At 46.1% G+C, this 27,548-nt stretch overlaps 1 protein-coding gene and 1 long non-coding RNA gene across 12 annotated transcripts in view; one reads left to right on the forward strand and one right to left on the reverse strand.

The window, feature by feature from the left end:
• The window catches only part of LOC147018051 (uncharacterized), a 93,218-nt gene that overhangs the window by 49,971 nt on the left and 15,699 nt on the right, over positions 1-27,548 (forward strand). For 10 of the 11 annotated variants that reach the window (XM_085897318.1, XM_085897316.1, XM_085897317.1 and 7 more), the window contains one exon: positions 1,908-2,209. In XM_085897318.1, the coding sequence (XP_085753444.1) occupies positions 1,908-2,209 (302 nt within the window). Of the gene's footprint in view, positions 1-1,907; positions 2,210-14,867; positions 21,021-27,548 lie in introns of those variants that run through there. The other variant, XM_085897327.1, reaches the window with a different exon arrangement.
• The window catches only part of LOC147018052 (uncharacterized), a 73,895-nt gene that overhangs the window by 16,769 nt on the left and 29,578 nt on the right, over positions 1-27,548 (reverse strand). The window lies entirely within an intron of this gene.

Genomic DNA, 27,548 nt, shown 5'->3' on the forward strand with positions numbered 1-27,548 from the left:
ATAGGTCACGTGGTATGGAAGCCATGTTGGAAAAATGGAAAAACTTTGGACCTCTGTGTCTGAAACCGTACAAGGGGAAAAATTGAAACTTGGCACACAGCAAGTACCCTTAATGGGGAATGTGATTTTTAATTTTTTTTCCATGACCACATGGGTGCCTTCATTATGATGTCATAATTGCATATGTAGAACGCCACATCTGATTAGCATGAACATTTTTGAGGGTCATCGAGGGATAAAATGGTCCACAGAAAAAAAAAAACATTTGATGACAACATCGGTCACATGATTTGGCAGCCATATTGTTTTTATTTAAAAGAAAAAAAAGTCAGAAATCTTATTCTCTGAAGTGGCTGGACAGATTGAGGTGAAACCAAACCTCACACGTATGACCACCTATCCATGAGGAACAGAAGGTTCACACATACTGCATGACATCATAGGTCACATGGTTTGGCAACCTTATTGGATTTACCCTAAAACCTATAAAAAAATAATCTCCAGAACGGCTGGACAGATCGAGGGGAAATTTCACACAAATGTTCCCCAAGCCATGGGTGTACAAGTTCCTTAAGGAATAATTGATAGGTCACATGGTTTGGCAGCCATATTGGATTGAAGAAAAATATTAAATGTTTTCTCTGGAACCGCTTAATCGACGTGAAACTTCACATTTATGATCGAGTCGTGATGGGGAATTTATACATGTTTGAAATGTCAACTTGATCGAACACATAGTGTGGCAGCCAGAATGATTTGATTTTTACCTCCGCCACCAAAGGTGAAGGAGGTTATGTTTTCACCCCATTCTGTCTGTCTGTTTGTTTGTGTGCAGGATATCTCAAAAAGTTTTGTGGCCGGTAATTTTGAAATTTTGTGGACAGGTTCAGTGTGTGACAATGACGAACTGATTAGATTTTGGTGAAGATCCAGATCCAGATCCGACTACTAGAAGTTTTTTGAAAGTGATTCTTCACCATTGAGAGATGGGGCCAAAAACAATATATAGCACGATATCTCAAAAAGTTGTGGGCAGATTCCGACAAAACTTGATGGACACGTTTGCTGTGTGACAAAGAAGAATTGATTCGATTTTGGTGAAGATCTGGATCTGCTAATATTTTTAAAGTGATTCTTCACCATTGAAAGATGGGGCTAAACTGATATAGAGCATGATGTTTCAAAGTTGTGGACGGATTCGGATGAAACTTGGTGGACAGGTTGGGTGTGGCAAGGACGAATTGATTCAATTTTGGTGAAGATCCAAATCCAGATCTAGATATGAGAATTATTTAATTTTTAAAAAAATTCTTCACCATTGAGAGATTGACCCAAAAACGAGATAGTACTGGATAGCATGATATTTCATTTGTGCTGTTGCTTATATCTCAGCCTCCTACCTTGAGTGATTGTGTTGATTGTGTTTGTTTTCAGTTTAATCGTTTTCAGTTTAATCGTTTTCATATTTCTTGTCTTGCAGTTGTGGAACTTACTGTAATTCTATAAGCCTTAATACAGTTATCTCCTCTCCTCTTCCCCTTTTTCTGAAAGAACCTGTTTTATCCTCAACAATTTCACTTATAGGTTAGAATTTACACTGACAAAGCAATGATAGGTTAGATTACTCTGTATTTCTACTATATTTTTTATGTGTGTATGTATATATATATATATATATATATATATATATATATATATATATATATATATAGTATATGTAATATTTTTATATTATTGAATGAGAAGGTTACAGGGCATTTAAACCAATGTTGGACAGTTCGTGAATAAAATAATTCTGAGAGGAATTTTCCAGACGAAGGACGAGTCAATAGATAGCAATGCATGGATTTGTAATAACAGTGGTGTTAAAATATTGTCCTTGCTTTGCTTCCTTGGAACTGTGCCAGCATGGCCCATCCTATCCAACCCCCAGAGCAAAGGAAACCCACCAAGCAGCACTGGTAACCTCGTTCAGGAGCTCCTGAATGCTATTTCACCTCTGCAAGGTGTTGCAGGATCTGCAAGCACGTTCCTCGATTCAGAACCGCATTCCAGCACTACATTCCAGCTTGTTGACATGGAAGCTGTGCAAAGTTCTTTGAAGCTTGAGCAACATTCAAGTGATGAACAGATGGAGAGTGTGGACAACACCGACGGTAACGGAATCCAGAAATGCAGCAGTGATGAAGGAACAATTGCATGGCCTCAGGTATACCTTGCACTTTATTTATTTTGCTGTCTAATAATTGTCCTGGCAAGAGAGGTTTGCAATAAATCCTGTGATAGCTGTTTCACGAATAAATAAAAATCAAAGATGCAGCCTATGGTCCGGCGATATGTTGACATTCCAGTTATACCAGTATAACTTTTCATATCGATATACTAGAATTGGAATTTTGAATATACCGATGTACCGATTTTGAATACAGTATACAAAAAGAAAATCGGTTTATCACCAACAAATCGAAGAAATGTGTTTACAGTCTTTAAATAATGTGCATGATTTTAAAAGCTTTGATGCACTTGGCTACACCTGAAACAGTGGAACGTATAACATCGAGCCGTACCAGGAAGTAGGAACAGTCGGGTTTAACTTTTAACCCTCAGCACCCGAGCACCATACAAGCAATGGCGTTTTTCTTTGCCCTCATGGCTGTTTATCAAGCAATTGGTTATTTTATATGAATCGGGTTTGCTTTAGAAGGTCTGTGCCAATTACCGGTACGGCGATCCGTGATAGGCATACCGGTTTCTGTTGATTACCGACATGGCAATCCACGATCGTAATACCTGCCGATTACCATTGCTAATCTCACTTTAAAACCAAGTCATTTTTACTAAAAGTTAAGGTTGGAAATAAAATAACCATGCTCATCATGGGGTAAAAAAGCCCCGTGTGGGAATACTTTGAAAATACATAATGGACCATTGGACCATTACATATTTTTGGAACCTGTGTAATATATATATATATATATATATATATATATATATATATATATATATATATATATATATATATATATATATATATATATATATATATATATATATATATATATGTACATTAGCGATACCCGTGCACATAGCACACGGGATAGCAGTACAACATAGCTGGTAGCAGACGACAGACCGCACACGGGGAAGAACAAAAATACGCATTGTGCAAAATGCAAGTGGTACTATCGAACGCCAAGACTTCCCAAACATTGTCGGCATGTCCCCTAAGTGCCACAGCAATTTCATGGGGATCGTGTGACGGCGAGCCAATTTTAGTGTGTAAGCTTGGTATTATAATAGAGATGTGTATATATATATATATATATATATATATATATATATATATATATATATATATATATATATATATATATATATATATATATATATATATATATATATATATATATATATATATGAAGACCACAAAGGGGAAAACCAGAGATGTCAGGATAAATCAATTTTGAAGAAACTGAAAAACAAAGTTTCAAGACTTTGGTGGACTGTTTAATAACTGTCATATAGATTTATTTTCCAGTAAAAGGAAGTCATCATTGGCCGATCAAATTAAGCATGGAGCATTTGCCAAGCTTCTGTGTTATTTAATTTAAGAGCAAAGAACCAATCAAGTGCAATAACCCTGAAATTTATAAAAAGTGACATCTCTGGTTTTCCCCTTGTGCTCTTCATACATATATATATATATATATATATATATATATATATATATATATATATATATATATATATATATATATATATATATATATATATATATATATATATATATATATATATATATATATATATATGTATATATATATATATATATATATATATATATATATATATATATATGTATATATATATATATATATATATATATATATATATATATATATATATATATATATATATGTATATATATATATGTATATATATATATATATATATATATATATATATATATATATATGTATATATATATATATGTATATATATATATATATATGTATATATATATATATATATATATATATATATGTATATATATATATATGTATATATATATATATATATGTATATATATATATATATATATATATATATATATATATATATATATATATATATATATATGTATATATATATGTATATATATATATATATATATGTATATATATATATATATATATATATATATATATATATATGTGTATATATATATATATATATATATATATATATGTGTATATATATATATATATATATATATATATATATATATATGTATATATATATATATATATATATATATATATATATATATGTATATATATATATATATATATATATATATATATATATATATATATATATATATATATATATATATATATATATATATATATATATATATATATATGTTGTTGCGGTTCTCGGAACCGCATGCATACAACAGATAGGTGTCCCAAGACAGTTATTATACATGTAGATAGTCCCCTTCCTTTTCTTTAGCGGGACAACAAGGTAGTGCGTTGCGATTATCTAAGAGCTAGGGTTGCTTAAATCATTTTTCTTCTTCATTCATCCCCAGTCTTCTTCTTTTCTGATTATTGCTGAGGTAAATCAGCCACGTGCGCCTTGGAGGCCAGCACGTGCGGTGCCGCGGTGGGGAAAACTGCAGCACGTGCGGTGCCGTGGTGGGGAAACTGCAGCGAGTCATGTAGTGTGCTAGTTGGTGCTGGACAATTGACTCGAGCTTCCGATGGTCTGGGGATAATTGCTGATTGCATTGGAAAGACATGCAAATAAATAGCTCTTAAGAGGCTGCAGGAATGGTGTTTTTCACAGCACGGGAAACACGGCCAGCACAACGCCCATGCTGCACGAAACACGTACAGAGGCCAATAAAGCTGACTCCACGCCATGTTGGACAGCATACGAGTGTGTGGGTAGAAACGGCTTGATCATTTTTAACCTCCATATCCGACGCATATTGGTGTTCGCCGCGCACACGCTCGCGGAGTCGTGTGAGCGCGGGCACTGGATGCGTGCGTAATGGCGGAACCACGCACACTGTAGGGAATGTGCTCGAAAGCAGACACGTATGCCGCTCGTGAAATGTGCATGGATTTATCCATGGCGATGTACCTTCGGTCCTCGCTGGCAGCGGTGGATCCATGGATGGTGAACGTCTTCTCGTCTCTGCGGCCAGTGAGGCTGCGATCGAGCCAGGGAATGTACAATGTGGGTCACGGCGCGCGCGGAACGAATGCGTTGATCGGCGCTGGTCGGACACCCGAGCGGGCGTGTGGGTCCCTCGCCCGCTCACCCTGGAATTTTTGCATAATGATTCGCGTGCCAATTTTGGTGTGGGCGATTCATGTCATCTCGTGGGCTCTGAGCGCAATATTCCCGCTGTTTGGGATGGCCTTGCCGGAAACAAAGTGAGGCGGTTTCCGGCCCAAGCTGGCGGTCTTGAGGGGTCGGGGCCAATTGGAGCGCCCGATTCGGGTGATGATGTTTGGATTCAGCTCGGCCCCTCCCCCCCCCTGAGCTGCTGGTTCCTCGACTCCGCCTCCTCGTCTCCGTCCACGTCAACACCGCAACAACCCGCCTCCTGGTCCTCGATTCTGCCTCCTCGTCTCCGCCCACACCATGTTGACCCCACCCGCCTACCTGATCCCGCCCACTGCTCTACCCTCGCCCTTTGGAATCTGCCCTTCTCATATTCAAGCTCCTCCACCACGAGCACAGCCTCCACACGTGCTGCTTGGGCCAGAGGCAATGTACCCACTGTCGGGCACCGCACCCTGGAGCATCCCTCCCCAAAACGTATTGGTGGCACATCGTGCCATCAGGCGCACAGGTACCGAGATCATAGCCTCAACTACCCCCCCCCCCTCCCCGGTTGCAAAACTCCCTCTTCATCGGGGTGTGTGTGTGTGTGTGTGTGTGTGTGTGTGTGTGTGTGTGTGTGTGTGTGTGTGTGTGTGTGTGTGTGTGTGTGTGTGTGTGTGTGTGTGTGTGTGTGTGTGTGTGTGTGTGTGTGTGTGTGTGTGTGTGTGTGTGTGTGTGTGTGTGCGCGCGCGCTGGCGCCTGTCTGCTTAAGTAAGACTGTAAAAGATTGTTATCATTGTTATTGTTATTATTTCCGCGTTAAGTCTGCTCTGTGTTCCCTTTTGTATTTGCCTGTTTATTGTCTCACCACACGCTTCTTTCTATCTCTGCACAACACACCCCAATAAATCTTCACTGTGCCACATAGCTTTCCTCGCCTGCTTGTCAATAAATAATTATCATTAGAAATGTTCCCTGCTCGTCTTTGTGTTTTCTTCCAATGATCCAGCATGGTCCGAATCCTAGTGTAGCCGGGACTTTATTCCCAACGATCCGTTCCTTTAACCGGTACGTTGTTGGCAGTGTCGCTCGGCTGCATCCGATCCGGTAAAGTGATCCGGTCTGGTAGAGTGATCCGGTTCAGACAAGGCGTACCGAGGGCGTGTTTCCCTGGTAATTAAACCACCTGATTAATTCGGAAACCCGATTAACCCATAGATGGGAGGACCCTAGGTCATGCGGTTGAGTTATTGGCATCCACGGTCGGTTAAGCGACCCACTGCATCACGGAATTATCCATGTGCGACGGCCTACAATTCCGGGGAGTCTGGTGGGAATCGACATAGTCCCCACCTCGTGGTCTTCTCACCCGGCCCGCGACAGTTTGGTGTCAGTCGTGGGATAGATCCATAAAAATTTGCGGGATTCAAATTTGTGGGAACAGTTTGGTATCTGGAACGGAATTCGAGCCAGTGGTGTGCTTAGCAACCCCCCCCCTCTCCCCCAGAAATTAAGAGCAGGATTCAAATTTTATTCAATTATCGTTACGGACCATGGCGGACCAAGATGAGCTGGTTAAGGTGCGTTTTGAGAGTGCAATATTGGAGGACTCCATGGCTCAGGACAACAGTTTTGAGGGAGATCATTCCCTGCAGCCATACCCAGAGGTAATAAGGGCAACCGTGTCTATAACAATGCTTGAGGACCCCCTGCATCAAATTTCCCTCACAGAGGACCCTGCGATCCCGATCGGATCCACAACTGATCATAGCAGATCGGCTCCGCCAAAGCCATTGGACACAGACCAGTTTATGGAGAAAATGAAACAAATGATGGAATGCATGGAACTGGGGCGAAACCAACAGAGGAGTGATATGCAAACACTGAGAGGTGATATGAAAAAAAATGGATTGGAATATGCAAACATTGAAGGTGGGTCAGGAGGATATGAAGGCAGAGCTGTCAGAGGTAATGGTCAAAATGAAAAACATGGACCGGAAAATGGTGGACAAGATCAGTACTGTACGTGAAGAAATGACTGAGTTGAGGGGGAGTGTGGAAGGTGTTTGGACCGCAATGAAGACTGGTAAAGGCCCGGTCACACCTTGACGTTTTAGCCAGCGATGGCAACGTATTAAAATGTATGTAAAACGCTGGCTGACATTGAACTTTTGATGTTTTTTTTTTTAAGATTCGGACGTATTCATAACGAGTTGGTCGTATGCATAACATATTAGTAATGGACACAGAACGTTTCGTTGTGTTATAGATAACTTATACCAACGAATGCTTAACCTGTTGTTGGCCTACACAACCTATGCCCAACGATAGTCTAACTTCGGCATAGCGCGTTGCACGCATCGCCGACGATGTCGTGACGTAGCCTATTAAAAGGCTGACGCACAACGATTCGAATCATAACTGCCGTAGAAATGGAAGTGACAACATCGCGGTCACACCTTGGCGATCTTGCCAGCGTATGCCGACCTAAGAAAAATGTGTCTAAAACGTTGGGGGCACATCAAATACAGTATGAGTAAGTTTGGTATACGTGAGTAGAACGCTAAAGTACGCTATCATACGTCGTAGTAAGTAGAGTACGTCAAGAAATTTTAAACATGTTCAAAATTTTACGACGTATTCGGCGTATGACACACGTTCCACATGCGATGGGGATAAGTTTTACACACGATATGCGGACGCTTACACACGTCCACAAAGGCTACTTATAAGCTACTCATAAGTCGAAACACGTCGCGGTAATGTATTTTTTACGCGAAACTTATTTCTAACTTATGTTTGACGTGCTTTGAACCAATTCTTTACGTAGTCCCAACACACATCGACGTATGTAGACGTATTCCAATGACGTCTTCCGGTCGACAAAAAAAAAAAATGAATGTTTCTAGCTTACAACTGCCATATGAAGACGTGTTCCCAGTGGTTTTGGGAATTGGTATATAAAAATGCTGCTCATAAAAGGGGAACCCAACAGTGTTTTCGAGTCCTTTTTGAGTCGATCTCCATGTCAGCAGTAACAGTATCAGTATCAGTATTAGTATTAGTATTAGTAGTAGTAGTAGTAGTTTGTTCATGTTGGCAGTAGTAGGTGAGTGTGAGGGGGAGGGTGTGGGTTATGCTGGATCGTCCTTGCGTCCGCGTGTCCACGGGTAGGTTCATAGGCTGCCACTCAACGATTTAAATGGCTGCATCTCCACGATTGAAAGTAGACGCTTGCGCTCAACAATTCGATTTTTTTTTTACACTCAACGACTTTTAAACAGTACCACTCAGCTAGTTTCATTGTTTACAATGAACGATTTAAATTGCTGTCACTCGCCTTTGTTTTTTGACGCTGGCGCTCGGAAATTTTAATCGTTTCTATTGAACGTGCTAAATCGCTCAAACCCCACTATTGAAAGTAGACGCTTGCGCTCAACAATTCGATTTTTTTTACACTCAACGACTTTTAAACGGTACCACTCTGCTATTTTCATTGTTTACAATGAAGGATTTAAATTGCTGTCACTCGCCTTTGTTTTTTGACGCTGGGGTTTTGAAATTTGAAGCGTTTCTTCTGAACGTGTTAAAACGCTCAAACTCGACTATTTTAAATAGATGCTGCCGATGGACAATTGGAATCATAGCCAAGCTAGACATCGAAGTGTGAACATCCTCGTCATGCCGAAGAAAAGTTTGAAGAATGCTGCAAATAAGTGTCCTGGCCGTGGCCGTGGACACTGACGCAAGGACGATCCATTATACCGACGTCTTTCAGCCTATGAGTAACTTAAAAGTAACGTCTGTCGATGTGTGGCAGCGATCGCGTAACGTGCCAACAACACGTTAATCATAGGTTAGAAATAAGTTTCGGGTACGCTAAACATTACCTCGGCGTGTCTCAACTTATGATTAACTTACAAGTAGCATGTGTTGACGTCTGTCAACGATCGCAGACCGTGCATACAACTTGTGGCCAGCGTAGCAGAACGTGTGAGTCATACGCCGGCATGTCGTGAAATTTCAAGCATGAAAAAATTTGAGGACAACCGAAAAGTACAACGTTTAAAGCCAGCGTACAACGACGTATGGCAGTGTTTTTCAGCGTGCTCTCAATGTTATCAAAACTTACCCATAACGTATTCAACGTGTGCCAGCGTTTTAGAAAAAAAATTCAAAAATCGGCATACGTTGGCTAAAACTTCAAGGTGTGACCAGGCCTTAAGGAAGAAGTGACAGATAAAATAACGGCGGTTGGACGAGAAGTGGATAAACTTGGACAGGGGATGAGGGAAATAAAGGACAAGGGCAATTAAAAGTAGAGATTGCGAAAAACACAAATGCGATACAAAATTTAAAACAAGGCCTGCAGGAAACAAAGGGGGAATTGGGGGCCGTAAAGGAAGAGTGTAAAATGAGACACGAAGAAATGATGAAAATGGTTAAAGAGATGGGACGGAAGGTTGAGACGAAGAACCAGGAAATGGGGAAGCGATTAAAGAAACACGAGGACGAGACAAAGGAGTGTTTTAGCATAGCAAAGGGGTAATTAACAGAGACGCAAAGGGGGACAACAGGTAAAGGATGAATTACACGAAGGAAAAGAGGAGCAAACATAGATAGAGGGGAAGGTAAGGGACATTAAGGTGGAGATTGTGGAGTGTCTTGATACCTGATGTAAGGAGCAGGATGGCCTCCTTTGGGAACAGAGGGAGAGAATACGCTCCCTCTAAGCAGACCAGGTGGGTCCAGTGAAGGTAAGGCTGTGCGAGGTGAAGCGGGAGCATGATGCGAAAGGGTACATGCCAAGTTTGGGGGGGGCAGAGACTCCAGAGTCTCTTGGGCTAACACAAGCTCCCAGTGTGATTGTGCCGGAGTATGAGCAGAGTGCGAGTAAACAGCATGGTCGAGTGCACAAGATGGTGTGGGGCGCGCATTGACCCAGACGGGGTTGACGAATTGTCCGGGCGAGTGGCTTGGCCTCCGCGGGGGTAGAGCTCCGCCGGAATCCGGAGGGTCCGCCGCTGCATTTGTCCCTCAAGGACTGGTGAGGGGCTAGGAACCCGGGAGGCTGGACGGTGCCGCGAGCTCTGTACGACGAGAAGACCGACCTGAGGGCGTATTTGGCCAAATTTGACCACGTGGCCAGGGGTAATGGCTGGAGCGCAGACGAGAGTGGGATCCATCTCATGGTGGCACTGCGCGGCACGGCGGCTGAGGTCCTGACCACAATGCCCCTGGGAGCAATGACGTTGGCAGGCCTCTGTTCGACCCTAAGTAATCGATTCGGAATAGAACAGCAGAGCGAGCTTGTTAAAGCTCAGCTCAGTGGGTGAAAACGGCAACCTCATGAGATAATGGGGGATTTGGCTTATGACATTTGCCGCACAGTGGGGATCGCGCATGTGAACATGGCAGCACCCTACCAGGAAGACCTTTCCCTGGACTATTTTATCCAGGCTCTTGCGGGCACCGACACTGGGGCCCTGGTGACGACAATTCGGCCGGAAAACCTCCAGAAGGCGGCTGACACTGCCGCCCAATGGGAGGCAGCGAAGCCGCCGGCCAGACGGTCCAAGCGCCATGCGATAACTCTCCAGCAGGTGGGCCCCGTGGACAGCCGTGAGCCTGGAGCCGGGACTGGTCTTGGTGCCTGAGTGGAGCTGGAGGGAATGGTCTGGGACATGGTCGACCGCCGGTTGGCAGGGTCTGGACCATGGCAGGGGGCTCGCAGGAGGACACCTGGTGGGCCATTGGTAAATACCCTAATTTGGAATGAAGGGGGGTCCAATTTGGAACATCAGAGGCATGCACCATACCCGGTTAAGTGCTATAACTGTGGACGAGTGGGCCACCTGCCGCGGGAGTGTTGTGCCCCGCGCAGGGTGAGACCCCGAGCAGACCAGACTAGCCAGCCCTCGACACCCCCTGCCAGACCCAGGGAAACTAATGAGTGCCGAGCATATAGGGCCGTGTTCGGCAGAACCAGATGGGAAAGAGCCCTCACCGCTGCTACAGGTTTATTGTGGCCAAATTGACACTGGCAGTTTGACAATTAGGTGCAAAATTGCTGAAGTGGGGGTAGACGCCGTTGTGGACACAGGAGCAAGCACCACAATCATCAGCCAGGTCAGATCAGGTCAGATCAGGTCAGGTATGGGAGCATGTGCCAGAACAGCGTGTCGCTGCGTCCACTTTCCGCCGGTACTCCAGGGGCCTCCGTCTGGCCATCCCCCAGGCAGATGCCAGGCCCATCCCCATCTCCTTGAGATGATGGTCAACCTGCTGCAACCACGAGGCATGTGGTCGGCCCACTGGCCTCCTCCACTCATGAGACTCCCTCGCTGAGAGAATCTGGTGAGCAGGATCAGCATCAGGAAAACGAGCCACATGTCCATACTGACGCTCACGGACTATGCTGGTAACAAATCTCATCCGAGTCTCTCTCAGGAAGCGCTCGTTGGACACAAAATCCGACCAGCGATAGCGAAGGTTTCTCCGAAGAGACCTGGTACCAAAGGAATTAAGTCTCCGTCTCAGATCCTTGGTCAGAGTCCAAGTCTCGCATCCATAGAGCAAGACTGGAAGTACCAAGGACCTGAAGACTCGGACTTTCGTCCTCCCGCACAGGTACCGGCAGCGCCACACCCCATGATCCAGTGAATCCATGACTCCCCAGGCCCGACCCAGACATCTATTGACCTCTGACTCGCAGCCAGCAGAGACATGAATATCACTGCCAAGGTAAGTGAATCTCTCCACGACCTCAGCATCCTCACCACAAACAGACACAGACAGGACAGCAGCATCCAAGATGTCACCGAAAGCCTGGATCTTAGTTTTGACCTAAGAAACCCGTAATCCCAGCGGCTCCGACTCCTCTTTCAGCACCTCAAGGGCCCCCAAAAGGATGTCTAAAGTCTCTGCAAAGATGAGTGCATCATCTGCGAAATCAACGTCCGAGATCTTGACATTCCCAAACGATGCACCGCAGCTTGATCTCTCCGACACCCTCCCTAAAATCCAGTCCATACAAGTGCTGAAAAGTGTGGGCGCCAGTACACACCCTTGACGAACTCCAGTAACAACTGGAAATAAGTCAGAGATGGTACCACCACATTTTACAGCACTCTCAGTACCAGAGTAGAGTTCAGACATCACATCCATCAGTTTTGGTGGCACCCCACGAAGACCAAGAATCCTCCAGAGGACATCCCGATTCACTGAATCGAACGCTTTACAGCGATCAACATAGGCTGCAAGCAGCCCCTGCCGAAACTCTCGTCTGCGTTCGGTGAGGACACGAAGGGCAAGGATACGGTCAATCGTTGATGTCTTTGGTGTAAAGCCTGACTGCTCTGGACGCTGGTGCTCAAGCAGATGGTGGCGAACCCTATCAAGAATTATCCGAGCAAAGACCTTGCCCGGCACTGAGAGCAGCGTCACGCCTCGGTAGTTGTTGCAGTCTTGGCGATCACCCTTCCCTTTCCAGAGAGGGACAACAAGGCCCCTCTTCCAGTCAGTTGGGATGATGCCTGTGTTCCAGGCAGAGCACAAAACTGCATGCAACGACACGAGTGCAGCATTTCCACCAGCCTTGAGAAGTTCAGCATGGATGCCACAGATCCCTGGAGCTTTGCCCCGTTTCAACTGGTTCACTGCAGCCCGTGTTTCCACAACCGAAGGTGGACCACAGTTGATTCGAGGGTCAGCAATAGGGATTGTAACACCCTTGACATCCAACTCGACAGCTGGGGGATCAGCGTGGTACAACTGCTCAAAGTAACCGGCCCAGCGGGCCTTCACTTCATACTCCTCTGTCAAGAGCCTACCACTCTCTGCTTGAACTGCAGTGCTCCGAGGGATGGGCTTGGTTGAACGCAATGCGCGAATTCCCCTGTAAGCGGGACAAGAATCACCTGTCCACAGGTGATGCTCTACCCCCTCACAGATTCCTCGCACATAGGCCTCCTTGTCCACCCTCAGTGGACGTACAGTTTTACGCCTCAGCTCCCTGAACAGCTCAGCTCTGCCATTCAGCCTGGCCCTGCGACTCTGGTCAATGGTATCCAGTGTCCCTTGAGAGACAAAATTCTTCTTTGCCCTGCGGTGAGCTCCAAGACATCCACCGGCAACATCAAGGATGGTGGTCTTGAAGGCACTCCACAACTGTTCAGGACCCCCCAAAACACCCAGACTCCCCAAGTGTTCACTCAGCCTGTTCGCAAACTCCTCAGCTACGCTCTCATCCCTGAGCTTGCCAACATCCAGCCTAGGCTGGGATGGTACCATTCTCCAGGATTTAAGGTGCAGCTTTAGAGTTGCTACAACAAGCCTGTGGTCAGTATTGAGGAACTGAGCACTCCGGTAGACCCTGCAGTTCTGGATCATCCTCCAACGACCGTCAATGAGGACATGGTCAATCTCCTTTGCCACACCGCCAGCGTTTGAATATCAAGTCCAGCGATGAGCTTGTGGGCGCTGAAACCATGAACCAGCCACCCTAAGTCCATGACTTCTTGCAAAGTCAAGGAACTTAGTGCTATTCTGGTTCATAGTTCCTGACCCATGGGGACCAACACATGTCTCATAACCATCCCTATCAGTTCCAGTCGATGCATTGAAATCCCCCAAGACAAGAAGTGTATCTCGTCTGGGGCACTGATCAACCACAGAGTCGAGTGTGGCGTAGAATGCATCCTTCACGGTGAGATCACTCGCCTCAGTCAGAGCATAAACAGAGACCAGGGAAATGACACCTAAGGAGTGACGAATCCTTCATCTCATAATACGCTCGTTGACCGGTGTTACCTCAATTATCATTGGGGTCAGCTTATTGGACACAGCTACAGCAACTCCTTGGGTATGGTAACCATCAGAGCGACCAGACCAATAGTAGGTGTAACCACCCACCATTATCTCGCCGCAATCCGGTCTCCGAACCTCAGAGAGGGCTGCAATCCCGATGTCCAAACGCTTGAGCTCAGATGATAACACAGACAGGTGATCATCCTCTCTTAGGGATAGGACATTCCAGGCACCCACCCGAAGGGACCGCCTCAGGTTAACCCAAGGAAACCGCCGTCTGGTGGATGACACCTCAGCACCACTCCGACACACTCTCCCGCAATCTGACCCAGGGATGTTACCCCGTGGTTTCCCTCCTATCATCAAAGATTGGGGGTCCCGAAAGCTTTGCCCCAATCCCGTCATCCAGTGAGCTGCCCTGCGAAGGGAAGCTGCACAGGAGGTACTCCCACGGAGTGGGTTTTCAGATTTTTTTGCGTTTTTGCGTTTTGCGGAATGAAGGGTTTTACGGTGGCCGGAGTGCAAATCCTGCCACCAACATCCTCATAAAAAGTAACCCAACTGCAGGAGGACGTCCGCAGACACAGTTGGGCACTAGATATGGATGGCCGTTGGCTCACAATGAGCTCCTCCGCCCTTTGACAGGTTTTGTTTTTAATCCTGCTGGGTGTCCATATCCAAACACCCTCCTCACCAGAAAACCTGGTGGGGGAGACGGTTTAGTCGCCGACAACCCGACCATGGAACAGGTTAGTACAGGTTTACATGGTACCTGTAGCAGGTCACAGATCGAACCTGACCTGACACATCAGCCATGTGGTCCTTAATTCGAGTGCAGACAGTTGGGATGATATCCACCATCTGCAAAATCATAGTTTGCAGCTAGCTACCGGGGCAACGGCCCCCATCATAGGGCGTTGTTTCGTGACCCTTAAATTGGGTTCAGTCAAAACAAAAATACAGGTTTGGGTGGATGAGGTGTGTGACCCATGTCTAATAGGGTTAGATGTGCTGACCACCGGTGGTTGCAAAATCGACTTGGGCCGAGGAATCATGCAGATGTGTATTGAAGAGTTGCCGTTGGGAGGCATGAGCACGGATGAGAAGGTGGAGCTGGGGGCTCCCAACTCCGTGATCATCCCCCCGGGTGCCGAGGCAATAGTTCCGGCACGGTGGCGGGCACACCCAACCTGGCAGGGTCCCTGTGGCCTGGTCGAACTACTGGTGGGGCAATCGTCCCTGGATGAAGTCGTAGGCCGCACCATAGTAAACACCGACGGGCCTGTCGTGCCCGTCAGGGTAATTAATATGAGCACGGGGCATGAAGGTGGCAGACTGCACCCCAGTGGAACAAGTCGTAGAGCTGAGGGACGATAACATCGAGTCGGACCGTCCCCAAAGGGGGTCTTTAGAACATAGTAGGAATTGGCCCGATCCCATTTGCGAGATGGTAAATCGGAGTAGTGTAGTTTTGGAGGATGCCCAGTGGGAGGCCTTACACAAACTGGTCGACCAACATAGAGAAATCTTCTCCTTGTCACCCGAAGATATTGGACGTATGGGCCTGGTGAAACATCAGATTCACACCGGTGGGGCCCGGCCTGTCCGTCAGCCCGCTCGACGGCTCCCTTGGAGCAAGAGAGAGGAGGCTGATGAACAGGTAGAAATGATGCTCAATGCAGGTGTCATTGAACCCTCGGGAAGTCCTTGGATGTCACCGGTTGTGTTGGTTAGAAAGAAGGATGGGACCACGTGTTTCTGTGTGGACTATTGCCAGCTTAACAACGTGACACTCAAAGACTCCTATCCCCTGCCAAGAATTGACGATACCCTCGACGCGGTTTCAGCCTCTAAATGTTTCTCAACTTTAGACCTCAAGTGTGGGTATTGGCAGGTGGAGATGTATAAGACTGGGAAGGAGAAAACGGCATTCTCTACAGGAAAGGGACTGCATCAGTTCACTGTAATGCCGTTCGGTTTGTGTAACGCCCCCGCCACCTTTGAACGATTGATGGAGCGTGTGCTGGGCAGCATGCCATGGCAATTTGGACCAGGTGTTTGGGCACTTCAGGCAGGCAGAGTTGAAGTTGAGCCCGGGGAAGTGCACTTTGTTCGCAAAAGAAGTGGCCCATCTCGGACACGTGATAGGCCGCGATGGGGTGAAAACTGACCCAGGTAAAATTACAGCGGTGGAGGAGTAGCCCGTACCTCGTAACATCAAACAGTACGGGGGTTTTGGGGTCTCTGCTCCTACTACCGGTGCTTTGTGGCAAAAATTTGCGGACATAGCCAGACCCCTTCACCGGCTTACAGAGAAGGGGTTGCAATTTAATTGGACAGAGGAATGCCATAAGGCCTTCCTCAAATTAAAGGGGTGTTTGACATCCACACCCGTTTTAGCATACCCCACCGATGATGGGATGTTTACCCTGGACACGGATGCAAGCCAGGAAGGATTGGGTGCAGTCTTGTCTCAGACACAGGGGGGTGTGGAAAGAGTGATCGCATATTACAGTCGTGCCATGAGTCGGCCCGAGCGAAATTACTGCGTCACTCGCAAGGAACTATTGGCTATGCTGTCTGCCATGATCCATTTCCACCCGTACCTGTACAGGAGGAAATTTTTGGTTCGAACTGACCATTCCTCCTTACAATGGCTCTTACGGTTCAAGGAACCAGAGGGCCAAATTGCATGGTGGTTGGAAAAGTTGCAGCAGTATGATTTTATTGTGGCCCAGAGAGCCGGTAAGACTCATGGGAATGCCGATGCACTCTCTCGACGCCCTTGTCTGGGAGAAAACTGTAGATTTTTTCATGAGGCATGAGGATAGGGACTAATTGGTGGACACCTCCCAAAAGCTCTTAGCCTGTGCAGCCCGGGTGGTAGGCCAAATTTTTGCCACTAACTGCAGATGAGGAGTTTGGCAATTTGGCGTGGAGCACAGCTCAGCGGGAAGATCCCGTGTTAGGGCCCATGTATGAGTGGGTCCGGATAGATAAGAGACCCAACGGGGAGGATGTCACCCCATTCGGAGCACAAACGAAGGCATACTGGGCTCAATGGAAAACCTGGGCAATGAGAGATAACATCTTGTACCGTAAGTGGGTGGCGATCCCTTCGGAAAGAACTTCCTGGCTAGTGATAGTCCCCGATCAATTCAAGACCAAAATTTTGGACCTGGTGCACGGTACCCGCCTCGGCGGCCTGTTGGGCAAAACAAAAACAACATCTCGGGTCCATCGGCGGTTTTATTGGGTCAATATGGGGCGCGATATACAGAACTGGTGTCGATCATACGACGCCTGTACTGCCAAAAAGGGACCGTCACGGAGGATGAGGGCCCCGCTTCAACTGCATCAGGTTGGGGCCCCCCTTGAGCGAGTGGCCATGGACATTTTGAGACCACTGCTCCCCACTCGCCAAGGTAACCGATACATCCTCGTAATTATGGACTACTTCACTAAATGACCGGAGGTCTATGCCCTTCCCAACCAAGAAGCCGGGGTTTTGGCACAGGCCTTTGTAGAAGGTTTTATATGTCGGCACGGGATTCCGGTGGAGCTGCACACTGATCAGGGATGAAATTTTGAAAGTGAATTGCTAAAACAAGTGTGCAGTCTCCTGGCAATTCAAAAATCCCGGACAACGCCCCTAAGGCCACAATCTGATGGGATGGTGGAGAGGTTCAATAGAACCCTGATACAGCAATTGGCACACTTTACCACCACCCGTCAGGATGACTGGGACGAACATCTCCCGTATTTGCTAATGGCCGACCGAACAAGTCAGCATGGAGCCACCGCTTGCACCCTGGCGCTGCTCATGTATGGACGGGAGCTGCGGGCTCCCACCGATTTGCTGTGCGGCCCGACGCCTGAGCGTCCCGATGGACACCCAGGGGAGGGCTACACACGTCAGTTGGAGGAAGGCATGGAACGGGTCCATGCCTTTGCCCGCCGCCAACTCCAACAGGCGGGTGTGAAAATGAAGCGCAGGTATTACCACTGGAGCCAGGCGAGTGAGTACTCTCCGGGGATGAAGATTTGGTTCTTCAACCCCCGGAGGAGGAAGGGCAAATGCCCGAAACTCACCTCGCCCTGGCAGGGCCCGGGGGTCATCCTGGCGCAAATTGGTGACGTGGTCATCAAAATAAGAATGGGGACACGGGCACTCTCCCGTATCGTTCATGCGGACCGCCCAAGACCCTATAAGGGCGACCTTACACCCTCATGGATTGACCAGACCGAAAGAGCCGGAGCTAGGGCGACCGCCCCCGCGGAGGTGTAAGGTTCGCAGAGCTTTGCCACGAGTACAGGATGCCCGGCCAGGATGTAGCGAACATCCTCGCCGGGGCAAAGGAGCATTAGTTAGGGGAAGGGTTTGGCGTTAGATAGACCAGCCTCATGGGGGCATGAGTTGTCCTCCATGGGGCCTGGTAACACGAGTTAGGGGAAATTTAGGTAAGAATTTAGAAATGGATTGGAGACATAGACAGACATGGAACGTGTTGTGGGGACGTAGCTTAGTGATAGAGTTAAATGGAACGTGCATTAGAATAAGGGATGACGAGGAGCACGAGTTAGTTCGGGGGACGTAGTTAGTTGACCATCAGTATTGTGTAAAAAAAGAAAAGAAAGAAAGATGATGAATGAGTGTGGGTCAGCAGGACCGAGTGTGAATCTGGAATGCATGGTGCGAACGAATGATTGGGGGGAGGAGTGAATCCCATCCAAGGGAACCCGGGGTTAGTATAATGTTAGTTAGCGGGTTAGTTAAATTAACCAAAAGGATGTCGTTTTGTTGTTGGTGTTGAACGAAGGCACGAAACCTTTTTGAGGGTGCAGGAGACTATTGACCGGCTGGGAGCATGGCTGGTGAAATATGCGTACTGAGTAGAGGGCACCCCAGGCACCAAAGTGGTCAGCCAGAGTAGGCCATGGGTCCAAGCGACCGAGTTCGTGTGATGGGCACTGGTACCCAGGGGAAAGGGACCCGGAGTGCCAAAATTCCACGTGGGCATCGACGGGGAAAATACCAGGAAGGGCATTCCCCACGTTCATAGGCTCGGAAACAGCCTCAGTGACCCGAGGGTGCCGAAGATCGAGTTCAGCAGGTGGGTAGACCTAGCCGGTGGAGCCACGCTGCCCAGCTACGAAATTGTGCGAGAGCATGGGAGAAAATTTGTGGGCCAGGCCCAAATTAAAACAAACACCATCACAGGCGACGGGAATCGTGGTTGCGAGAACCAACAATTAAAAGAGACAGGCATGTTGAAAAGCCCCGGGAATAGTTTAAAGAGTAATAAATAGTAGGATAGATGGGAAATGTGTATCCCTTCACAACATCCATCTCTTCGCTGTTTGCAGGCCGTTGGACTCATCTTGAAAATGCTGAAACCTGTGGGAGCCATTCTGAGGCTGCATTGGGCCTCGAGACAGATTCACTTGTCTCTTCCTCAATCCTTTCAAAAGGGATCTTAGGGATTGGGGATAGACAGTTTGGACAGGTTAGCCGGACAAAGACAATAAGGGGGTTGGGGACACAGGTAATGATAAAAATAAAATATAATAAAAAATATTTAAAAAATTCAAAAAGTCTAAATTCAGTTTTTTGTTTTTGTTACAAGCTAATGGGGGTGGGTATGGACAAGGACAGGCATAGGCAATAGGTTGGGGGGAGACCGTAGGGTAGGACCGAGCCCGTCTTCGGACCGGCCAACGCCACCACACTCCCTCCACAACCTCACGAGACCACACCAAGGCCGGCCAGCTTCATGTGCCGACCTGTTGTACTGCACCTTACCTGGTCTGCATTTGCCCTGCCTTTGCCTTGACTCCATTTGCTATACCTGCCCATGCCTATATTTGCCTTGCCATGTCACTCAACTTCACCATGTGTGCCAGGACCATCTGTGTGGAAGTGTTTGCAAGGACTGCCCCGCAGGCAGCCGCGATACCGGGGATTGCATTTGTGCAGCCCGGACATCTCCTTGTTGTTTATAAAGGCCAGTTCAAATGGACTGTGAGACGGCATGTGGGCTGCCGTGTTCGGGTGAGTTGCCTCCAGCAGCTCGGAAAACAAAAAATCATACAAACAAACAAAAAATCCACCAAACAAAGGACCATTGAGGACCCTGAAGATGACGGAGCATTGATTGCCTGCTGTTGTACTCATCCCCGAATGTTGCCTTTATTGTGTTCTCTCCTGAAGTCACAGGTCCTGGGCCATGGGTAATGTAAATATTAGAAATGTATGTAGTTCTAACCCACCTGTTTGTTTAGTTCCAATTTCCAGCAATGAAGATAAGTTGTCTGTATGAGTCTGTTAGTTCAGTTAAGCAACGCACTAGGTTATTTATTTTTGGGACATGCATTTGAAATGTCGCACTCAGGGATCCGTAGGTAAAATGTACTAGGGGAACCTACACCTGCATGCCACACGAACGTTAACGACTCGGGTCAAGTCCAGCAAAAGGAAGGGTGCTAGTGTTGCGGTTCTCGGAACCGCATACATGCAACAGATAGGTGTCCCAAGACAGTTATTCCATTATTATACGTGTCGATAGTCCCCTTCCTTTTGCTTAGCGGGACAACAAGGGAGTGCGTTTCAATTATCAGAGAGCTAGGGTTGCTTAAATCATTTTTCTTCTTCATTCATCCCTACTCTTCTTCTTTTCTGATTATTCCTGAGGTAAATCGGCCACGTGCGCCTTGGACACCAGCGCGTGCGGCGCCGCGGTGGGGAAACTGCAGCACGTGCGGTGCCTTGGTGGGGAAACTGCAGCGAGTCATGTAGTGTGCTAGTTGGTGCTGGACAATTGACGCAAGCTTCCGATGGTCTGAGGAGAATTGCCGATTGCATTAGAAAGGTATGCAAATAAATCCCTCTTAAGAGGCTGCACGAATGGTGTTTTTCACGGCACAGGAAACACGGCCAGCACGACTCCCACGCTGCACGGAACACGTGCAGAGGCCAATAAAGCCGAATCCACGCCATGTTGGGCAGGATACGAGTGTGTGGGTAGAAGCGGCTTGATCCTTTTGAACCTCAATATCCGACGCATATTGGTGTTCGCCCCGCGCACACGCTAGCGGAGTCGTGTGAGCGCGGGCGCTGGCCACGTGCGTAATGGCAGAATGGCGCGCACTGTATGGAATGTGCTCGAAAGCATACGCATACGCCGCTTGTGAAATGTGCATGGATTTATCCATGGCGATGTACCTTCGGTCCTCGCTGGCAGCGGTGGATTCTCCATGGATGGTGAATGTCTTCTTGTCTCTGCAGCCAGCGAGGCTGCGATCGAGCCAGGGAATGTACAGTGTGGGCCACGTTGGCGTGCGTGCTGAACGAATGCGTTGATCGGCGCTGGTCGAACGCCCGAGCAGGTGTGCGAGACCCTTGACCGCTCGCCCGGGGATTTTTGCAGGATGATTCACGTGCCAATTTTGGTGTGGGCGATTCATGTCATCTCGTGGGGTCGGAGTGCAATATTCCTGCTGTTTGGGATGGCCTTGCCAGAAATGAAGTGAGGCGGTTTCCGGCCCAAGCTGGCAGGCCACGTGAGGGGTCGGGGCCAATCGGAGCGCCCGATTCTGGTGATGATGTTTGGATTCAGCATGGCCCTCCCCCCCCCCCCCGAGCTGCGGGCCCTATAAAGGTCGGGGCAGTCCCTCTGGCCCGGATGGTCTCTGTTTCCTGTTCCTCGACTCCGCCTCCTCATCTCCGCCCACACCATGTCGACCCCACACACCTACCTGATCCCGCCCACTGCTCTACCCTCGCCCCCCGAGATCATAGTCTCAACCCCCCCGCTGGTTGCAAAACTCCCTCTTCATCGGTGTGTGCGTGCGTGTTTGCGTGCGTGCGCGCGTGTGCGCGTGCTGGCGCCCGTCTGCTTAAGTAAGACTGCAGAAGATTGTTATTGTTATTATTTCCGCGTTAAGTCTGCTCTGTGTCCCCTTGTGTAAGCTGCCTGTTTATTGTCGCACCATGCTTCTTTCTATCTCTGCACAACACACCTCAATAAATCTTCACTCTGCCACATAGCTTTCCTCACCTACTTGTAAATAAATAATCATCATTAGGAATGTTCCCTGCTCATCTTTGTGTTTTCTTCCATTGATCCAGCATGGTCTGAATCCTAGTGTAGCCGAGACTTTATTCCCAACGATCCGTTCCTTTTTGCCGGCACGTCCTTGGCAGTGTCGCTCTGCTGCATCTGATCCGGTAAAGTGATCCGGTCCTGACAAGGCATACCGAGGGCGTGTTTCCCCGATAATTAAACCACGTGATTAATTAGGTAACCCGATTAACCCATAGACGGGAGGACCCTCGGTTACGCGGTTGAGTTATTGGCGTCCACGGTCGGTTAAGCGACCTGCCGCGTCACGGAATTATCCGTGTGCGACGGCCTACAATTCCGGGGAGTCTGGTCGGAATCGACATAGCTTCCCCCACCTCGTGGTCTTCTCACCCGACCCCCTGGCCTGCAACAATCATATATATATATATATATATATATATATATATATATATATATATATATATATATATATATATATATATATATATATATATGTATGTATGTTTAGATATACAGTATATGTATGTATGTTTAGATATACAGTATATGTATGTTTAGATATACAGTATATGTATGTATGTTTAGATATACAGTATATGTATGTATGTTTAGATATACAGTATATGTATGTATGTTTAGATATACAGGATATGTATATTTAGATATACAGTATATGTATATTTAGATATACAGTATATGTATGTATGTTTAGATATACAGTATATGTATGTATGTTTAGATATACAGTATATGTATGTATGTTTAGATATACAGTATATGTATGTATGTTTAGATATATATATATATATATATATATATATATATATATATATATATATATATATATATATATATATATATATATATATATATATATATATATATATATTGTTGCGGATCCGGGGTGGCGGGATTCTGACCTGGTCCCTGGCGCCACCTTAGGTTTGATGGATAATTATCCACAGTGCGATTTCGTAATATGAATACCATCAATCACCTCGCTGTTTGGAAATTAGGTTTGATGGATAATTTGAAAAGTTTGATGCTGGTACACTGTGTCGGAGTGGCGACCCATCCAGGATTGTGCCCAATAGCCAAGGAGACTGCTGAAAGCAGTACCAACACTCTGCACAGAGTATGGTCCCAATCTCCTCCTCCTCCTATTTTTCCGGATAAAAAAAAAGTGAAAAACATTTTTCATAAAAAAGTAATTACCTCTCTTGTATCGGAATTGTCAACGGTGACTTGCAATCAGGCCTCATTGGTGGTGTACAGAAGCATTTTCTTAAATAACAACAAATACAAGGCACAGGGAGGTGAAATTTGCTGCATGTGATGTGCAAACATGTGCAGAGGAAAGCGAGTGTTCATTTCCATCCGTAGGATGTCTAATAGATATAGAAGGCAAGACAAGTACAGGTACATTCAAAGTACACCACCCACATGCCAAATAAATAACATCCTCCATTGCACGACATTTCCGGGGTGCCTTCGGTGAAGAATCACTTTAAAAATTCTAGTAGTTAGATCCGGATCTGGATCTTTACCAAAATTGAATGAGTTCGTCCTTGTCACACACCCAACCTGTCCACAACATTTCATCCGGATCCGTCCACAACTTTTTGAGATATCCTGCACACAAGCAAACAGACAGAAAGGGGTAAACATAACCTCCTTCACCTTCTGTGGTGGAGGTAATAAATAAATAATTATAAAACAATTTATTTCTTATCAATTGGCTCATGGCGTACCAAAACCACCAGTTTCATCCGAATCTTTGCACCGTTTTGAAAATTAAGTAATTCATTGAAAAGTGATTGGCTCACTCCCTCATCTTTCACACAAGCACCTCACACTCCCACTCCTTCTCATCTTCCACACAAGCACCTCACACTCCCACTCCTTCTCATCTTCCACACAAGCACCTCACACTCCCACTCCTTCTCATCTTCCACACAAGCACCTCACACTCCCATATCCTCTCATCCTCCACACGAACATCTCGCACTCAAACATCACACTCACACATGCATCACATATCCACAACAAACATTTTTTTTCTTTTTCTTTTTTGGGGAGTGGCCTCCCTCTGGCAGTCATCCCCTTTCTCCTCATTCCAGCTGGAGACAGAGAAACCAACCCTTGGCCCGACCACCTCAACTCCAGAAACGCATGACAAACCTTAATATCCTCCATTACAACACAAACGGCCTCATCAGTAAGGCCATGCAACTTAAACACTTCATTCTCACAAACAACGTTCATTTCGCCATCATCCAAGAAACCAAATCACGAGAAAAACAAAACACCGACAATACCCAACGATGCACCGATACGCTCATACAGACCGAACGCCAGAGGTGGAGACCTCATCACGTACATTCACAATTCAATTTGATTCTCAGATATGACAAAAGACACAAAAGCACTTCCACCACTAGACAACACACTTCAAGTTCAAGCTTTCAAAATTAAAACTGGTAACAAAGCATACAAGAACATCATAAACATTTACATACCACCAGACATATCCCCCACTGTACCAACCAAATACTCTTCACAACTACAGAACATTTGCTCCCTCTCAAACACCATCATCGGAGGGGACTTCAATGCCAAAGACACGGCCTGGTACACCCATCACCAACCAAACATCAGAGGCCAAACCATTGCCGCACCACTAAATTTGTTATTTATATTGAATGATCCAGCCCAACACACACACACACACACACACACACACACACACACACACACACACACACACACACACACACACACACACACACACACACACACACACACACACACACACACACCAAGCTGGTTACAATAAATCATCACCAGACACAGCATTCTTTTCTTCATCACTTTGCAACACAACCACGTCGAGAACAGTGAAACAACTCCGTTCAGATAAACTACCTGTCATCATTACTATAAACACAGCTATAGACCTCAATGCAAACAAAAACAAAATATTCACCAGTTACAAAAAAGTGATGTGGGATAACTTTGTGCACGACATTGAACAAGAATTCCAACAACTCAACAATAACATTACCGACATTGACATCCACATCAAATAGTTCGATATGATTATTACAAACGCAGTGACTAAATACATTCCAAAGGGCACCATCAAAAAATACAACCCCAACTACAGGCTAGAAATCACACACCTCATCAAACAACGAGACAAGTTAAAACAACACCCAAAACACCAGAGATAGTAGAAAGGATTCAAACACAAAACACAGACATCAACAACAAAATAAGAGCAAATAAACCCCACAAAACTAGCACTCCTTTCTATGCATACTAGACTACTCAATCAATACCAAACACTTGTATAAAACCATAAACTGCATCACTAACTCAAACAGTGGCATAACGCCCTCACCTGCAGCCATAACAACCACAGACAACTTACCATCAGAGAAGCAACAAGCGACCATTCTCATCGACCACTTTGCAAACACGTCATACAGGACCCAGAAAAGAGGAAAGAAGTATTGCAAGACGCAAACTAAGCTGCTAACTCGGCACCACCATCATGTCATTCACTCCCGCACAAACAACAAAAACTTGCAGGCTTCTGGCCTGACAACATCTCCAATTTGCATTCAAAACACCTTTGACCACACGGGATTACCAAATTTGGAAATGATGCAAAATCATTATACTCCTCAAACCAAACAAAGATCCCACCAAAGCAGCTTCCTATAGACCGATCACATGACTTTGCACATCCTCCAAAGTTACAGAATGCTAAAAATCTCACTCACAAACCATCACATCCCTCTCTCACACACCCACCATGGATCAGACCAAACCACTCCACCACTACGCTCCTCACAAACCTCACACAAAACACATTTGATGGCTTCAACAATAGGGAACCACCAAAATGCACTATTCTCACCACAGTGGTCATCAGAAAAGCATTTGACGCACGACCAAACCGATACTCAACACAAACATGCACAACAACATGAAATGCTGGCTGGCCAACGACCGATCATGCAGACAGTAATGTTCTGTTCTTACTTATGGCAGCTTGGCTGCCGGGTAGCTATCATTTCTTGGAAGCGCAGCTGTGCCGCTGATGTTGTGCCCCTCTACCAGTACACTGGTACTCATTTTGCTGACCTCGGAAGGTTGGCAGGCTGAGTCAACCCCACCTGGTGTTAATTCAGCAGCCAACGGGGCTCATACTCGGGGCTCTAGGATCCTAAACTAGTTACTCAGTTAACACCAAGATATGCAGACAGTCATTTGTAATTTTTAACGGCAAATCATCACGCCCACAATCTTTCCTCACTGAGTCCCTCAAAGCTCAATCCTCTCCCTCACAATCTTTAATCTGTTCATGCAGGACATTCCACAACCACCCGAGAACGTCCCAAATAGCCTCGTATGCAGACGACATAACCATTACCCCTACTCATGGCAACATCAACACCGCCACAACACAACGACAACGCTTTCTCAGCACCCCACAAACATGGTTTACCATCAACCAAATAAAAGTATCCCCCTCAAAATCAAGTCACTCTTTTAACAAATTACACCAAGGAATATAGTGCAGCACCACACATCACACACATCACACACGCACACACACTAAAATACTCGGCGTCACAAAAACAAAAAAACATGCACCCGTGCTGAACACACTTGGGCTGTAACACAACAAAATGTGAAAAAGTCAAGGGATGTAAATACTTTTTGAAGACACTGTAAGCGACGCATATCGAATAACATGATTAATTAGTTCACGCTTCCTCGAGACATTCATTTTCGGAAATAACTGCTCCGTACTGAGCATCATTATTATTAACTCCTCGGAGCCATTTCCACAACAATTTTTTTTCTTAATTATTGACATTTTCTTTTCTTTTTTTCAGGTATAAAAAGTACATGAAAGGTTTCTTGCTAAACACACATAAACCTATGCGCAAGTTGATGAGGCAGATCCTGCTGCTCTCAGCAGAAGCATTTGTCCACTCCCATCCATTCCTTCTCTCCCTTCACAGCACTGCAGGAGTTTATATTTGATGTCCAGTAATACCCAGATTTACATCTTCCTCTTTTACGTCGTTTCACAAATACGTTGTCACTTTATTAATACCACTACCTGATTTGTGTCACCTCAACACACACGTGTCACTGACAGCATTTGTCCTTTGTCGTATCCATCTCCTCAACCTTCATCATCCTGCCCTGTTCACAAACTACTTTGCATAACGCATAAAGAAATGTACTGTACTGTGGAGTGGCTAAGAGGCAGCATAAAAGTGTTACCTTGGA

The sequence above is a fragment of the Eptatretus burgeri genome, chromosome 10, assembly GCF_056783735.1.
Source record: "Eptatretus burgeri isolate ZD-2024b chromosome 10, Ebu_testis_v1, whole genome shotgun sequence".
NCBI lineage: Eukaryota > Metazoa > Chordata > Myxini > Myxiniformes > Myxinidae > Eptatretus > Eptatretus burgeri.